At 39.2% G+C, this 18898-nt stretch overlaps 1 protein-coding gene across 5 annotated transcripts in view; it reads left to right on the plus strand.

Moving 5' to 3' along the window:
* LOC120075696 overlaps positions 1-2133 on the plus strand; it is an 8905-nt gene extending 6772 nt beyond the window's left edge. For 2 of the 5 annotated variants that reach the window (XM_039029311.1, XM_039029310.1), the window contains exons 5-9: positions 865-954; positions 1089-1154; positions 1232-1323; positions 1425-1472; positions 1560-2133. In XM_039029311.1, coding sequence (XP_038885239.1) covers positions 865-954; positions 1089-1154; positions 1232-1323; positions 1425-1472; positions 1560-1677 — 414 coding nt within the window. In that variant the 3' untranslated portion in view covers positions 1678-2133. The remainder of the gene's footprint in view (positions 1-864; positions 955-1088; positions 1155-1231; positions 1324-1424; positions 1473-1559) is intronic. The other 3 variants (XM_039029312.1, XM_039029313.1, XM_039029314.1) reach the window with 3 other exon arrangements.
* The last annotated feature ends 16765 nt before the right edge of the window (positions 2134-18898 follow it).

Consider the following 18898-nt stretch of genomic DNA (forward strand, 5'->3'; position numbering starts at 1 on the left):
GAAAAACCCTCATCCCTCTGGTCAAACAAACCGAGAACAGAATCGGAGAGATTCTGCTCTCCTTGCCGGACGGAATAACTCATCGGGCCTGTTGCGACTCCTTGGGTGTACACCGGCGGCGCGGTCATGTTTTTGAAGGAGGTAGAAGATGAAACCCTAGGCGGCGCTGCTTCATCGATCTGAGATGGTTCGCCGATCTGAGATTTTCGAGGGTTAGAAACCCCATAATCGGCGACCGAAAACTCAGATAGCCGAGGAGGAGCGATCGGAAGTTCGTCGGTCGCCTGCACGTCGGAAACGCCTCTGTCCGTCGACGTTCTTGGGCTGTTCCTGATCGGCGACTGCGATCCTGTTGCAACCGGATGGTTTCCTGAAGAATTGGTTGCCTGCAATCGGACGGCGGAGATTAAGTCTGGTAGGGCAGCCTGAAAACACTCCTTAACTGCAACCCTAATAGCAGTTTGCATATCAAAACTTGAAGATCCACCAGCGGAAGGCGATTGTGGATGGTTTTCTTCCATAATGGCTAGGATTTCGTCCCTTTGCTCTAATACCATGATGAAAATAATAACAGAGAAAAAACACAAAATTTACGTGGAAACCCTAGACCAGGAAGAAAAACCACGGTACAGATCTTTTCTTTTATTATTATAAATTAATACACTGAATACATGAGAACAGGGTGAATAAATAGACTTGTAGAGAACCCTAGGGTTGGCAATTACAAAAATACCCCTAGAGTAAAAACCCTATTTTCAACACATATTTTATCATGATATCAAATTATTAGTGTTCTATTTCTCTCACATATCGAAAATACAAAGTGGGTGTTCTGAAGGTTCTTGCTCCGTTTTCTTTTCCTAGATATCTGCAGGTGCTGTAATACTTACAGACATAGTATTTTGGTTCATTCTTTATCCATATCTTCTATCTCGAAGTCGTGGGCTAAGTTTTGTAAGTATTTGATTTTCTGACCTGCCTCTCTATAGCTAATATAAAGTCATTTATAATGCTTATTTTAGATTGGGGGAGGTGCATTTTGTTTTGTGTTTGATTGATGTTGTGATGCATTCACCATTTGGCCACAGTTTGTTGTTACCATGCACTCGGTTAATGCTGTTTGTCTTCTTGGTGAAACAATTTTGAATGGTTTGGTAAGTTTGGATGCTTCAATAGGCTTCTCTTTTGGTATTCCATATGGGCAATGATCTAAAGTTGCTTTGAACTGCAGCGATATCCATTCTTTCGGATTGGATATTTTGTACTGTGGACAGGGATATTCGTCATTTTTCAATGGATCCTCCATGCTTGTGTTTCAATGCCGTAAGTTTCTTCTCTGCCCTAATACAATTTCCTGCAATGATTTTACATCAAACATATATGAATGAAATTGTTAAAATTTATTTCAACCTGCTTCATTGCAGGTGGCCTTATCCATTTCTTGACTTGTCACCCCCGTCCGCGCCATTATGGTAAAGTTTAAATCTCTGGCTCTGACTCCAATGCCTTTGTATTCTTGTTTTTTGAATTTTCAGTGGTTATGGGCATTCATTTTGCAGGTATGCTGGGGTTGGGTTGATGAATGTACCTTGTTTTGGGGTCTTCGCCTTAGTGATCAAAATGAAACAGTCTCTATTGCCAAAATTGTTCCCACGGTCGTTTCAGGAGTCGAGCTGACAATCGAAGCAGACTATCATGAAATCGGTGGTTATGAAGCTGTGTTTTCCAGTGATCCCCATCAAGTTTGCTTCAAATATTGAGTATTGAGGACGTAAATATTACACATATACAACATACTGTGCATCTAAGCGTGATGATGAAGTGCAAAAGACAGGCGGTTGGATGGACGCATACTCTAACAAAGCTCAAATAGGTGGAGGGTACCAGTACCAGATTTTGTAAGCCTTTTTCCATGGTCAATACTCATATATGAAATTCTTCCATCTTCCCAATTAATTTCTTTTTTTTTTTTGTTTTGGCCGAGTCACTCTGCTAACTTCTTTTCCCTCCCAATTGGCCATATAATTTACTTGAAACATTAATTTGTGGTATGAAATGTACCTTCCCTGTTTCTTGTTTCCGACGTTTTACTACAATGCAAAAATATCCTTAATTATTCTTTTTGGAAAGATACCACTTCGGTCTTTATCAGAATAATTTCTATTCGGTCTCTAACTTTCGATGCTTTTATTTTTAAGTTTCGAATTTAGTTTTTATTTAGTCCGATAATTTTAAAATGTCACAGTTTCTAGCTTGAGTTTTTACTAATCTTCACTTTTGGTCCTTCACATAACATAAACATTAACAGTAGTAACCCTAACATAACACTTACTAGGATTCTGACAATAATTTCAATAAAACCTTGTTAGCCTACTTCATAAAAAGAAATCTAGAGCTTTCTGAACTATCTTTTGTTTTCTCATTCCTACATTTCTTGAACTTAAAAAGGGATGACTTTTGTACATGCTTAGTGAAAATAATTAATAATCAAGTTACAAACCTTCTAGAAAGTTGGCAATCCTTGGTTTAAATATCTAGGATTTTACGTCACTGAAATTGTTCGTTTCATAATATACTCGAGGAAGATGATGCTAGATGGATTTTTAAAATTGATATATCTTAAGAAAATGTGGAAATTTTTGAATAACCCAACTAATTTTAAAGATGTTATTTTGTTTCCTCTCTTTCTATATAATTTATTAATTTGGCCTTTAATTATTTCAAATACTTGTCAACCGTTGTGAAATCGAGGAGGATAATGGAACATAGGGGTTCAAAAAACTCGATGATCCGAAAAAATCGATCAACCCAACCCAACCCGTGCGGTTTGGGTTGGGTTATCAACTCATTTGGGTTGGGTTGGGTTCAAATAAATAAAAATTTTATGGGTTAGGTTGGTTCATGAGTTCACCTAATATAACCCAAACCAACTCGAACCAAGCCGAATTTATTATTAACTTTAAAAAATTATATATTTTTTGTTATTTATAACACAATTATTTATACATATATTCAATATTTTTTTAATAATTTATTCTTCAACAACTCTTAAAAGTAGTTTCTTTACACTTTATAAAGAAACTTTTTATTATATAAATTGAAATTGAGTAGTTAATCTTAATTCAATATATGAAAATAATTTAATTTTTTACATATTTACGTTTTGCTTTTTTTTTAGAACAAAATTTTAAATAAATGACTCGATTAACCCGAACCAACTCAACCCAAGTAGTAATTTGGGTTGGGTTGGGTTCATTTTTTAATAAGGGTTATTTGGGTTGAAGAAATTTACAACCCGAACAATTGGTTGAGTCTAAAAAGTCTTTCAACCCAACCCATAAACACCCCTAATGGAACACAACGGATATGGAAAAAAAGATAATGTATATATAAATATAATAATAAATAAATAAAATAATAAAATATAACTAAACTTATAAATAACTAAAATTATAATTTTATGGAAATAGGAATAATAGAAATAAAAAATATGATTTTATTGAAATAGGAAATATATGAAATTTTCTTTTTATTCTCACCAATGTGCATAATTTTAAGATCTCTCAAATGCCGCTATTTATAGGCAAAGTGGTAAGTAGAATGTGGACTTACATGGACACCAAACATGAATTATTACAAGGCACATGGATAACATGAAAAATGACACATGGCTTTTAGAATACTAAGCATTGGACATGTATTTTTATTATATTTATAATGCTCCTCCTTAGATGCTCATATATACATATATGAAATATGTCTCGTTAAAACTTTACTAGGAAAAACCTAATAAAAAATCCTAGTGAAGGAAAAAGAGTACATGTTTCATATAATACATACTCCTAAAAGAATACAATATATTTACTTTCCCTCATGAAAACATCACTTAAGATGTTTGAGTCACCGCATTCCAATGTTGTGCACCAATTTATTCAAAAGTTGCGGTTGACAATGCCTTTGTAAATAAGTATGTTAGGTTATCAGTCGAACAAACTTGTTGTACAGGGATGCCATCATTTGCTTCAAGATCATGAGTATAGAAAAGCTTCGATGAAATATGCTACCTTTTTTTATTTTTTTTATAATCTCCTTTAATATATCCTCCTTTCATTTAGGCTATCCAAGTTGTGTTGTCTTCATATAATATCGTTGGAGGATTTTTATTAAAAGACAAGCCACATGTTTCACAAATGTGCTGAGTCATTGACCTTAGTCATACACATTCTCGACTAGCCTCGTGAATGTTGGGTTTTATGTCCTAAAACTCGCAGATTGTAAAAGTTAAACATATTCTATTATCAATAAAAGATGTTATTCAACATTTCTTCATCTTCACTAAAGGTATTGAATCTATTCATTGCATTCATAGTCTAAATCCAATAAACTAAGATCGATGACTATTATATGAATATTTGAACTTTATGTAAAGACATAAAGATGGATCAAGTTCGAGTAAATAGCCAAAACGGTCCATAGTACATGATTAAGGTTGGGTACCTTATTCTGGTAACACTATTGGATGCGGCCTATTCTGTAGCTGCTACAAGTTATTGTAAAGATACTACAAACGAAGTGATCCATATTCATTCATGTAATGACATGAGGAGTGAGGGCATCCTATGCAATGAGTTTGCATAAGATTGGACCAAGAAATAAGTCACTCTTACCTTTTAACGCTGTTTATTGATTAAGACTGACTATTTCGCTTAGATGACCTAGGTAACTCGATCTTAATCCTGAGCTAACTATAAATTCTTGTTTATTCGGGATTATCCTTAGATTTGCATAGGTGAGAGTTGGCTCAATAGCGTCGGCTCAATAAGCCTCCCATTTCAGGGGTAAGACCCGGTAGATAGCTGGGGATCGATAACGGGCAAAATGCACGTTATCATAGGCTAAGTTATTAAACAATGTTGGATTGCGTTGATGAAAAATGATAAATTGTGTCTATTAAGCATAAATTCTATAATATTGCGGTCGCATGCGTCAGCGCATTGGAACTATTGATTTTTGTATTTTTTGTGTGCAGAATATGCGTTAACGCAATGCAAAGAATGCGATCATAGGAATACATCGATCGAGCGCAACTTCACCACAAAATTGCATTGATCGTGCTCGCAAACATCCACCCAAGAAGAATCACCGCAACATGGTGGACGCATCCGGATGAAGAGGACAATTAAGATCGATGGGACAGAAAGCTAACGGTAGTCGGATCCAAATTAAGTTGATAGCTGATAACGGTCACAAGTACATCCAACTTTATCGCTGATAACTATCCGGCGCATCAGTCAGGAATTAAAGCTGTCCCATCTGTACAACCAGAAGAGAAAACCGCCTTTCACCTTTGATGCCCTATAATACAAAGTGCATTCTTCAGAGAAGGAGTTAAGCAGTCGATTACTCCATCGCTTTATAAGTTCATACCTATGTTCATAGTTTTCTTTTCCATTTCACGTCGGAGCTAGAGAAGAGTGGTGACGCTGGAGATCGTCCAAAGCGACTACGAAGAGAACCTTGGAGCGTAAGAGCAGAGAGTGAGTTGACTCTCCGCGAAAGCGAGAATATCTTTAGAGCATGAGTAAGAACAGTGTAACACCTGGTTGCAAGAAATTGCTCTAGGCTCTTTACTTATACTTGCATTATTATTCTGTACTTCATCTTTTATCTATTCAATGGAAGTTCTATTTCTACATTTGTTCACTCTCTTAATACGCATGAGTAGCTAAACATGTTGAATGGGTTGAGAAGAACTAAGCTAACATGATCTAGGAAGTTCATTGCTTGCGATTGTCTTGTTTTATGCTGTGCGAAAAATCCCTTAGAGTTGCTCGAGAGAGAATCTAAAGAAAGAACCTAATGTCTCGAGAGAGCTAGGTTAGAATCTGACTTGAAGAGCAAGATTAGGCCTGGCATAAACAAGAAATAGGGACTTAGAGAATAAGCTCTGTTTGTTAACTTGCATCGCATGCATCCTAGGAATAGAAATGATAATTATGCAGCCGCATATTGTGTGAATGTCATGTTGTCATTGCATAAATAGAAATAGAGGTTTATGTGTAAACCCTGTAGACTTATCGCATATTTATCGCATGCGTTCTAGCCTTAGAAGTCATGACATTCATGCCGGAGAGATGGTTTACTATTGTATCAGTGTGCATGATCGCAAAGGCTATGAACGCGACTAAGGAGTGTTAGCTGAAACCCTTCTCAATCCGTTCACCGCATATCCATCGTATTTCCCATTATCAATCTTTTCGAACTTTGCCGCATTTATTATTATTTTCAATAACGCAACAAACAACCAATCACCTTATTTATTTTACTGGTTACTGCAAAGTTTTCATAAGAAAATATCAACACAAATTATTTTCACAAGTCTCTGTGATCGACCCTGGACTTACCAGGAAACTCAGAGAATTTACACTTGGATTCCGCTGGGAAACTCGAGTGCACAATGCTATCCATCAACACATATCATCCACAGTTTCCACACTTAATAAAATAACGCATCAAGTTTTTGATGCCGTTATCGGGACTTCGGCAAATATAGTCGTTAACGGTAATTTTTGTGAATTCTTTGCAGAACTCTCAATCTCTGGCGAACTACGACCCAGAGATTGAGAGAACATTTCGAAGGAGACTAAAGAACTGAAAAAGCAACCACAATCCGACAAAGAAGAGATGGCGGAGTAGCCTAGGAATGAAGCACCAAACAACAACAATGTCATTGCAAATCCAATTCTGTTGGCCAACGATCGCAATACGCCCATCAGGGACTATGCATCGCCAAATCTCTATGATTCTCTTCGAGAATCATGAGACCTGCCTTAGACGGAAGTAGATTGAAATGAAACCGATGATGCTGCAGATGATCCAAGTTGCAAGTCAATTCGGAGGAAGGCATGGCGAGATCCGCACGCCACCTTCGAAGTTTTATTGAAATCTGCACTTTTGTGTTTTCAACATCTCTGCTGAGAGGTTCGACTAACGCTGTTTCCATTTTCTCTCTGTGATCAGGCTAGGAAATGTGGCCCTACTCGCTCGAACCAGGAGAGATCACTTCTTGGGAGTAGGTGGTGGAGAAGTTTATGAAGAAGTATTTCCCACCTATAGAGAATGCCAGACGGAGAAAGCTTATTACTAATTTTGAACAAGATATGAACGAATCGCTCAGCGATGCCTGAGCGAGGTTTAAAAGGTTGGTCCGAGATTGTTTGTATAATGGGCTGCCAGATTGACTTCAAATGAAAATTTTCTACCACGGTTTGAATCTTGCTTCACAGACCGTTGCCAATGCAGTAGCAGCTGGTAGTCTGCTTGACAAGACTTATGATGAGACGAAGAATATCCTATATCGCATCTCTAAGAATCATGAAGACTGGAGGGAGAGCGACAAGAGATTAAGACTAAAAGATTCTGACGCAAATAATGGTGTTATTGTTTCATTGCAAAACCAAATGACCGCAATGATGAATTTGATTCAAGGAATGACGATCAGCAGCCCAACACTGCAAGGTGGGCAAATCAACGCAATAAGACAAAACATCGCAACGTGTGCGACTTGCGATAATGGGCATGCGATTGAAGATTGTCCACAAAACCCACAGTCTGTATTTTGTAAAGAACAACCCCTTTTCCAATACCTACAACCCTGGGTGGAAAAACCACCCAAACTTTGCTTGGAAGAATCAACAACAAAATTTTCAATCTGTGGCACAAAAAGAAGGGCCACCAGGGTTCTTTCAACACAGCAACGGTCAACAGAGCAACCAAGCAAGTAACTCACAACAACCACCGCAATCTTCTTCCCTAGAAGGCCTATTGAAGCAATATATAGAGAAAAATGTGACGGTGCTTCAACGTCAGGCTATGTCCATCCGCAACCTTGAATTGCAAATGGGCCAGATTGCAAATGAGTTTAAAAGTAGACCGCAAGGGGCGCTGCCAAGTTCAACTGAGCTTCCACGCAACCCAGAGGGTTCAGGTAAAGAGCAATGTCAGGTTATGACATTGCACAGTGAGAAGACTGTGGAGGGAGAAAAGAAGAAGCAGAATAGATTAACCTCCATCGCAGCTGAACCTGCGATTGCAGCAACGCAAGAAGAAGAAAAAGAAAATGAAGCAGTAGAACCTGAGGTTGCGTCAACCTCAAAGTCAAATGAAACAGGAACCGTGAAAGTTCAGTTACCACCTTTCCCCTTGGAGGCTAAAGAAGAAGAAAAACGAAGAGGTACAGTACCAACGCTTCCTATCTATGTTAAAGCAATTACATGTTAACATTCCTTTCAGTGAAGCGATTGAGAAAATGTCTGCCTATGCCAAGTTTCTGAAGGACATGGTAACCAAGAAAAGAGGCGCTGGAAAATTTGCCATGGTGGTACTAACGCAAAGTTTCAAATCTATTATCCCACCGAAGATGAGCGATCCTGGGAGCTTCACTATTCCTTGCTCCATAGGATAACTCTATATTGGGCAAGCCCTGTGTGACTTGGGGGCCAACATAAATTTGATGCCGCCGTCAATCTTTCGACAACTAAATGTGGGGCAACTTGTGCCTACATTCGTGACTCTTCAACTGGCCGACAGATCTCTGGTTCATCTAGAGGGTAAGATGAAGGACGTGCTGATCACGATCGATAAATTTATTTTGCCAGCTGACTTCATCATTCTGGATTATGAGGCTGATAAAGATGTACCCATCATTTTAGGGCAACCTTTCCTATCAACGGGTCATGCTCAAATTGATGTGTACAAGGGCGAGATCAATTTGAGCATTAACGGAAAAAAGCTCAAATTTAATATAATTCGTGCCATGAAATTTTCTGATGAGGAAGACCTGCCGGATTTGGAAGATGACTTGAATTTGATTGAGGAAGAAAAGTCTAATGAAGAGTATGAAGAAGAGGATGCCGACGCATCTGTAGCTGCCTGTAATGCGATTGTAGCAAAAACAAAAAAGGAAGAAGGATCGATCGTACTGCAAGAAGAAGAGCCGAAGGAAGAAAGAAAAATAACGCAACCTTCTCTCGTGGAGCCACCAATCCTTAAACTAAAAACCCTACCAACACATCTGAAGTACGCATTTCTGGGGCAGAATGAGGAGCTGCCAGTAATAATTTCCTCTGCGCTCAACGCAGATAAAAAGAATGCGTTGATGAGCATTCTCAAAAAGCATGTGCGAGCAATTGGTTGGACACTTGCTGATATCAGAGGAATTAGCCCCGTATACTGCATGCACCACATTCGTCTTGAGGATGACCACAAAGCAACCATTGAGAATCAACGCAGACTTAACCCTGCGATGAAAGAGGTCGTCAAAAAGGAGATTATCAAGTGGTTAGATGCGGGCATTATCTATCCCATTGCAGATAGCACGTGGGTCAGCCTCGTGTAATGTGCGCCGAAGAAGGGCGGAATGACGGTAGTTCCTAATGAGAACAATGAATTATTACCACAGAGGACCATCACTGGATGGCGCATCTGTATGGACTACCGCAAATTGAATGCGGCCACAAAGAAAGATCACTTCCCTCTGCCATTCATCGATCAAATGCTGGATAGATTGTCAGGGAATGATTTTTACTGTTTTTTGGATGGATACGCCAGGTATAACCAGATCATGATAGCTCCTGAAGACCAAGACAAGACCACATTCACCTGCCCATATGGGACATTCGCTTTCCGCCACATGCCGTTCGGCCTCTGCAATGCGCCAAACATGTTCTAGAGGTGCATGATGGCAATCTTTTTAGATTATCTCGAGGACTCAGTAGAAATATTTATGGATGACTTCCCCGTTTATGGGAACACTTATGAAGTTTGCTTTGCCAATTTGGAGAAAATTCTGAAAAGATGTGAAGAGATGAACCTGGTGCCTAATTGGAAAAAATGTCACTTCATGGTGAAAAAGAGTATAGTGTTGGGGCACAAGGTCTCTCGAGAAGGGTTGGAGGTGAACAAAGCAAAGATTGACGCAATTGAAAAGCTTCTACCTCCAACCAACGTGAAGGTAGTATGAAGCTTCTGGGCATGTTGGATTCTATAGACGATTCGTTAAAGACTTTTCTAAGATAGCAAGACCATTGAGTGCGTTACTAGAGGCAGACAGAAAGTTTGAATTTGACAACAATTGCCTCGACGCATTTCGAATTTTAAAGGATGCGCTGATTACCGCACCCATCTTAATTGCGCCGGATTGGACACAGCCGTTCGAAATCATGTTCGACTCAAGCGGGTATGCGATGGGAGCCGCTCTAGCGCAAAAGAAGAAAACAATTTTTCATCCCATCACATATGCGAGTAAAACTCTTAACCCTGCTCAAATTAATTATACCACCACTGAAAAAGAGCTCTTGGCTTTGATTTTTGCGTTGGAAAAATTCCGGGCATACTTGTTGGGAACCAAAGTACTCATTCATACTGATCACTCGACAATCAAATATTTGATGAAAAAGAAGGACGCAAAGCCGAGATTGATCAGATGGGTTCTCCTTCTTCAAGAATTTGATTTTGAGATAATTGATCGAAAGGGGACAGAGAATCAAGTTGCGGATCACTTGTCCAGACTGAAAATCCTGAGATTGACCGCAATGAATTTGAAGTGAGTGCCGTTTCCCAGACAAGCAGTTGTTTCGCATAGAAGAACTGCCCTGGTATGCAGACATCGTTAATTATTTGGTCTATGAATAATTTTCTGAAGATTACACCTACCATCAACAGAAGAAGCTCAAGAATGAATGCAGACACTATTATTAGGGTGAGCTGAATCTGTATAAAAGAGGTGCAAACCAAATCATTTGATTATGCATCCCAGATGCTGCTCAACAACGCATATTGTCACAGTGCCACGATTCACCTTATGGAGGGCACTTTGGAGGACAATGTACTGCAGCCAAAGTTTTGCAAAGTGGATTCTTTTGGCCTTCATCATTCAAGGATGCTGCTGACTACGCAATGAAATGTGATCGGTGTCAATGCACTGGCAACATTTCATGGAAGAACGCAATGCCGATGAATACTATCCTGTAGCTGGAATTATTTGACGTATGGGGGATTGATTTCATGAGACCATTCCCTCTTTCAAACAGTAAGCACTATATTTTATTAGCCGTTGACTATGTCTCCAAGTGGGTAGAGGTAGTTGCATGCACTGCAAGTGATGCGGCAGTAGTCTCCCAATTCCTGAAGAAAAATATTTTCACGCGTTTTGGCACTCTCGTGCTATCTAAGTGATGAAGGATCACACTTTGTCAACCACAATATAAAGGAATTGCTGTGTAAGTACAATATCCTCCACAAAGTGGCCACCGCATACCATCCGCAAATAAATGGCCAAGTTGAAGTGTCCAATCAGGAAATTAAATTAATACTTGAGAAGGTAGTCAAACCTTCCCGAAAGGATTGGGCAACGAAGCTTGTGATGCGTTATGGGCATACCGGACCACATTTAAAACACCTATAGGAATGTCCCCCCTATGCGTTGATATTCGGCAAAGTGTGTCATTTGCCCTTGGAACTGGAATATAAAGCATTGTGGGCGGTCAAGAAACTGAATTTCGATCTAAAGAAAGCAGGAGAAGCGCGAAAAATGAAATTGGTCGAGCTAGAAGAATGGAGGAACAATGCATATGAAAATGCGAAAATTTATAAGATGCACACCAAGCGCTGGCATGATCAATGCATATGCGGCAAGAACCTCCAAATCGGGCAAAAAGTCTTGCTTTTCAATTCACGTCTGCGACTCTTCCTGGGAAAGCTAACGTCTCGTTGGTTCGGACCGTTCATAATTCGATAAGTACTTCTGTATGGCGCGGTGGAATTGTCAAATGACGACGATACCAACATATTCAAAGTCAATAGGCAGCGAATAAAAGTATACCATGGAGAAGACTAGCATCGCCAAGTCGACTCCATGGAACTAAGAAACTTTGAATAAAGAAGGAAGTAGGTGGTCCCTGCATTGTCAAATGATCGCAAATTCTCAGGGACGCAAGTTTTGGAAAACTTCAAGTCTTCAACTCTTTTCTCCACTACTCAGAATCTTCACTATCTTTTCAGCTATCTTTTCAGTTTTCAGTTTCTATCAAAAAAAAAAAAAATTTGCGTTAACGATTTTTCTTTTGGTTAAAATAATTTGACCCTCTCTTTGTTTTCCTTACAATGATCGAGGCGCTGGATTGCGGGAACGTACGCAAAGAAACGCTGATCTTATTCCATCACCGCAATCCAACAAAGAATGATCACTGCAAGGTGGATGCGTCAATACAATGCGGGCGACTAACGCTAAATTTGGGGGTGTAACTTTCCTTATCTTTATTTCAAATTTTGCACTATCACATTGTATTTCGCTTTTCGAAGTTTTATCACCGCATCCTTCTTGATTACCACAATCATTTAACAAGTAGATAAATTTAGTAGTTTACCGCATTCCGTTTCTTTGCCAAGTAAGATTTCAATGATGAAAAATATGCTTCTATTTCTTTCATATATATTAGAGTCAATTTAATCTTAAGATAGTCACCTCATAAAATATTTCTGGAAATTAGGGGTTTGCTAGCTTTCTTTCAAACTCTCTTTACAACGCATTCTAGAACATCGTATAACTTATTTTAATCTTTTGGTAATGAGGACATGGTTGCATTTTAAATTTGGGGGTGAGGTATTTATTTTTGAGCTTGCTATTTTCCAAGTTCTCTATAAAAAAGTTTTTTTTTTTTTTTTTTTTTTTTTTTTTTTTTTTTTTTTGGAGAATAACAACTCCATTGTCCAACGCAAAAGGGGAAACCCATCTTGAATAAGAGTTAAAGTTGTGAAAGGCACTTACCCGTAAGTTGGATGTCTGCATGACACATATGTGGGGGCAAGCCAAAACGAAAGTAAGTTACCAAGAATCAACGCATAAATCAATAACCGCAACTCCAATGCCAATCGGTATGAGTTTAGTCCTGAGAAAGAGTGCATTGCTCGTAGTTGGATGTCCGCATAATACCCTTGGGGGAAAGCCAAAATGAAGGCAAGGAATTCAGATCAGCGCAAGGTAAAAAAAAAAAAAAATAGCAATAAAGAAAATTTTTGTGCAAGGATAAATCTTTTGTCACCTCGATAGAAAATTTTCTTTTTGAAATAAATCATGCGATGTTCCAGAATTTAGTAAAGTCCTTTTCAAAGTTAAACTTGCAGTCCCTAGGTCTTAGAAATATTTTAAGAGTAGACTTGAATAAGACTTAAGAAAATTCTAGTATATAGGATTTGAATGAAGTATCCTCGAGAAATCTAGGAAAAAAAACTTTGCGGTGGACTTGCTAAAGGAATCTTTAGCTTATGCTTGAGGACAAGCATTGTTTAAATTCGGGGGTGTGATAACGGGCAAAAATGCATGTTATCATAGTGCTAAGTTATTAAACAATGTTGGATTGCGTTGATGAAAAATGATAAATTGCGTCCATTAAGCATAAATTCTATAATATTGCGGTCGCATGCGTCAGCACATTAGAACTATTGATTTTTGTTTTTTTTTTGTGTGCAAAATATGCGTTAAAGCAATGCAAAGAATGCGATCATAGGAATACATCAGTCGAGCGCAACTTCACCGCAAGACTTTGCGTTGATCGTGCTCGCAAACATCCACCCAAGAAGAACCACCGCAACATGGTGGGCACATCCGGACGAAAGGACAATTAAGATCGATGGGATAGAAAGCTGACGGTAGTCGGATCCAAATTAAGTTGACAGCCAATAACGGACACAAAGTACATCCAACTTTATCGATGATAACTATCCGGCGCATCAGTCAGGAATTAAAGCTATCCCATCTGTACAACCAGGGGAGAGAAACCGCCTTTAACCTTTGATGCCCAATAAATACCAAGTGCATTCTTTAGAGAAGGAGTTAAGCAGTCGATTACTCCATCACTTTATAAGTTCACACCTCTGTTCATAGTTTTCTTTTCCATTTCACGACGGAGCTAGAGAAGAGTGGTGACGTTGGAGATCGTCCAAGGCGGCTCGAGAGAGAACCTTGGGGCGTAAGAGTAGAGAGCGGGTTGACTCTCGCGAAGGCGGGAATATCTTTAGAGCACGAGTAGAATAGTGTAACACCTGGTGGCAAGAAATTGCTCGAGGCTCTTTACTATACTTGCATTGTTATTCTGTACTTCATCTTTTATCTATTCAATGGAAGTTCTATTTCTACATCTGCTCACTCTCTTAATACGCATGAGTAGCTAAACTAGTTGAATGGGTTGATAAGAACTAATCTAACATGATCTAGGAAGTTCATTGCTTGCGATTGTCTTGTTTTATGTTGTGCGAAACATCCCTTCAGAGTTGCTCGAGAGAGAATATAAAGAAAGAACCTAATGTCTCGAGAGAGCTAGGTTAGAATCTGACTTGAAAGAGCAAGATTAGGCTTGCATAAACAAGAAATAGGGACTTAGAGATAAGCTTGTTGGTCAACTTGCATCGCATGCATTCTAGGAATAGGAATGATATTATGCGGTCGCATATTTGTATGAATGTCATGTTGTCATTGCATAAATAGAAATAGAGGTTTATGTGTAAACCTTGTAGACTTATCGCATATTTATCATATGCGTTCTAGCCTTAGAAGTCGTGGCATTCACGCCGAGAGGTGGTTTACTATTGTATGCATGTTGCATGATCGCAAGGCATGAGCATAACCTAGGGAGTGTTAGCCGAAACCCTTCTCAACTCGTTCACCGCATATCCATCGTTTTCCTGTTACCAACTCTTTTCGAACTCTACGCATTTATTATTATTTTCATTAACGCAACAACAAACCAACCACCTTATTTATTTTACTGGTTACCGCAAAGTTTTCATAAGAAAATTATCAACGCAAACTATTTTCACAAGTCCCTGTGATCGACCCTGGACTTACCAGGAAACTCAAAGGAATTTACACTTGGATTCCGCTGGGGAAACTTGAGTGCACAAAGCTATCAGCAATACATATCATCCACATTTTCCACACTTAATAAAATAACGCATCACGGGACATAGGGTGCAAGATGGAATTCACGCCTACCCGATTTAGGGATAGGAGAAAGGTTGTTCTCTTAACCGTGACTACAAGAAAATTGAGCTCCCCCGACGCTTAAATCGGTTGTCGGGAGCTCGATCGTCGGGAGACAAGGTCTCTCCCGACACCGTAATGCACCGTCGGGAGTTCCTATCATTAAAGGCTCATCAGGAGTTCCTTAGGAACTCTCGACAGATCTCGGCGGGCGTTGGGAGATTGAATCTGGTAAAAATCAGATCCTTCTCCTTCATTTTACCCCTTCTTCTCAATATCGAAACCCTAGCCGCCGCTCCCCCTTCTCTTTCCCTTCGCGCCACCTTTACCGTCGCCTTCCCCCTTCATTGCTTTCGAATTTGTTGTTTATTTTCAAGCTTTCAACAAGGTTCACGCACATCCATTTCATTTATTTTCTTTTATTTTTGAATTAATTTTCCTATTTTTTTAATTTCTAGCATATTGGTAATGTTGGTAATTAATGTTGATAATGTTTAATTTCTAACATGTTGGTAATGTTGGTAATATTTAATTTCTAGCATGTTGGTAATGTTGGTAATTAATGTCGGTAATGTTTAATTTCTAGCATGTTGATAATCTAATGTGAATTATGAAATATGGATTGTGGATGTTATTGCGAATTGAGTCTTTTTTTTCCCTTTAATTCTTAAGGTTAGGGATGTTGGGATTGATGTCCTAATTCTCCCGGGGTCTCGTTGTTTGTAATTATACACATTGTTTATGAAAATAACTGTTATTTCATTCTGGCATTTACTCATATCCAATAAACAAAGTTCCATGGTTATCTTATGTAAACTTAAGCATGTATATGGGATATACAAGTGGATCATGCCTTCAGTGATAACCTAAATAGGTTTGTAATATAAGGATTAAGGTAGGATACCTGATCATGGTGACACTACGGATACGACTTGCTTTGTAAAGGTTTGCAAGTATTGTAAACTACTACAGATGGTAGATCCTGACCATTCATGTGGAGACATGCGAGCGGGGGTGTTCTATACAAAGAGTTTGTATAAGATCAGACCACGAGATGACCAGACTCTGTATATAACGTCGTTGATATTGGAGACTTACATCTCACATAAACAACCATAGGTGACACGACCTCAATCCTGAGTGTTTTGAGAACTCTTGCCTTTGAGGGCGGTCCTTTGATTAGTATGGGTGAGAGTGGCCAAATTGTCAACTCAACATGTCTACCTTTTTGGGGACTTGTCTGATTTGGGAGCTGGGAACTCACTTTCACAAGATGGAATTCACTCATTCCCCGAAGCAGGGGTAAGTAAATACATGTTCGTAACCTTCAATTTGCGCAAACCAGATTTGTAATTTGTACGAGAAGTTTCATTCATCCTTATAATAGAATAGTCTAGGGTTTATCTTTTTAAGCATAGGTATTATTTCAGGGGCAATATGGGATCGTGGACCCATTGGTCAAAGGGCTCTCTTCGATGCTAGCAACCGCATTTGACCTTTTTCCGCGAGCCCGCCAAGCGGGCGGCAGGAGCTGCGGGCAAGTGCTTCATAGACTGAACGTCAACAGGTTCCACTGTGGAAAACCCCTCGCTACACAAGTCGCGTCACCGCACATTTCAGATATTAGTGGATCGAGAATCTAACCTACTTTAGCATAGGCCTTCGCCACTTCAAACGGCCCCTCTGACTTGCTACCAAGACTCTCCTCAGACTTCCCTTCCCCACAGTGCTTTCAGATCTTGTAGTGGTTGAATAAAAAATAGCGCACAGATCAGGCTTTCTGACTCGCGAAAATAGATTAATGCCTAAACCCTTTGAATTTGAATAGACCAAACCCAATCCAATTCATTTTTCGAATGGAAACTACCACTGAGATTTGTGGAACTAATCGTGCGCCCGGAAACTTTCACGCAATTCACAGGGTTCAACAAGCAGCTCGACTGAAAGGAGAGGTTCGAAGACTGGAATAGGAAGATCAATAAAATATTCGCCTTTCCCCTGTGTCATCATGGAGGAATCAATATCTCGATATAAGCCAAGAGGCAGATCTTGTGCCACTCCACCTGGTCAATTCGAATCTCTCTCGGATAGTGGCGAACAATGTAGCTTACGTGGTAGACGCATGCACTCGCAACACAAAAGTCAAGCATCCAATACCAATGATCTGTGCCTAGAATGCGTTGCTAGAAAAAGGAGATGGAGCTTTACTTTACTAAGCATCAATAAGAAGGAACGAAGTGTTAAAGTAGAGAAAGCTAGCGTTCCGGGAAGAATTAGAGCCATAGCTAGTTGGGTTGGGGTACGCAGCGATGAAAGGCAAAGACTAGTGTTTAGCATATAGCTAAGAGAAGACGACCCTCTAGCTGTCCCGCATTCACTTACAGGCAACATGACTAAAGGCCCTTAGTAAAAGGCGAGCACTGGAATGAAGTGTCCACTAGCTCTCCCGTCCAGAACGAAGAGAAGGGGAAAAAGCTAAGAGTTCCTTTGCACGAGTAAGAAACCTATGTATTTCCACGGTTGCCCCCATTCGATTCATCAGGGTAATTTTTTGTTGTCGTGGTGTACTCTAGAATTCCCCATCTTGGGGTTTGGACTGAAGACCCTTTTATCTATCACTTGTGATGTGAAGCCGCATACCCCCTTCGTTACATGATTTCTTCTTCATATATCCCACGTCTCTTATCTTTACCGCTCTAACAACTGCCATTCCGCCCCCTTACCCCTAAACAAAATGTTTTTATTCTATGAGAATTTTTATGAAAGCCTTTCATTTGCTTTAAACATAGTGGCCACAACTTCTCTTTGGAAGAGAGGACTCAGTCATAGTAGGACTATGACTTATGTTCATTAGAGGGATCAGTGGTACTTAAGGAGTTAGATATAACTACAGGGGCATAACAGTTATTGGTCGAGCTGTACTTACGAGCGATCTGTGAAGGGTTGTCACATTGTTGATTGGTTAAGATGGACATATAATATATATGTAGTAAGAAGAGTTCAGCTGTCGATCTTTAGTGGAGTGCTTGACAATTAATGAATGGTGGATCCCGTGACTAAATAGTTTAGTCAGTTATTCACATACCGTTGGGGATTCGAGCTGTAGGTCCATAAGGTCCTTTTGGTAGCTCAATGGATTCAAGTTGAGGATTAGTTCTTGGTGTTGATTTGAAATGTTCAGATTGACAAGAGGCAATTCAATTATATATGATATGATCGGTGTGGTGTATGAGATACATCTAGTGGAGGGTCAATGTAAATGTGATTTACATTATGTGCCATGGAATAGAAAAAGAGCTATGATTATATATTTTATGAGATGAAATATTAAAACTATAGGTTATAAATATATTATGGTAAGTTAGTTATCATTTATATTTACAATAATATTAATTATTGAATAATTATCTCTTTTTCTCTAATAACCAAATGAGTGGGAGGTTATTGGTGGTTTCATGGTAACCATGAGATAAAAGAAAAAATGTTTTCATAATTTTAGTAAGTTTTTTAAGATTCATAAAGTTGTAATTTTGAGTTTTCCACACTCAGAAAGTACTCATGGATAGTTGTCAAGTAAATTAGATTTACTAAACGATAGCTTAGAGTTAGCTAGACGATCGTGGAGTGTTCTTACACGATAGAGACTCAGCTGGACGACGAGCTAAACGACCGCATAGCTTTTGTTAGACAATCGCATAACTTTTGCTAAACAATTGGGCATTGACCTATACGATAGGCCGTTTCATCTCCCGCTTGCTTAATCATTTACACAATTGTTCTTCCTCCAGTTTTCTGCCTTTAACCAAGTCCACACAGAGCCCACCCTCTGGATTCTCATACCGAGAATATCAAGGTAACCTT

The sequence above is a fragment of the Benincasa hispida genome, chromosome 4, assembly GCF_009727055.1.
Source record: "Benincasa hispida cultivar B227 chromosome 4, ASM972705v1, whole genome shotgun sequence".
Taxonomy (NCBI): domain Eukaryota; kingdom Viridiplantae; phylum Streptophyta; class Magnoliopsida; order Cucurbitales; family Cucurbitaceae; genus Benincasa; species Benincasa hispida.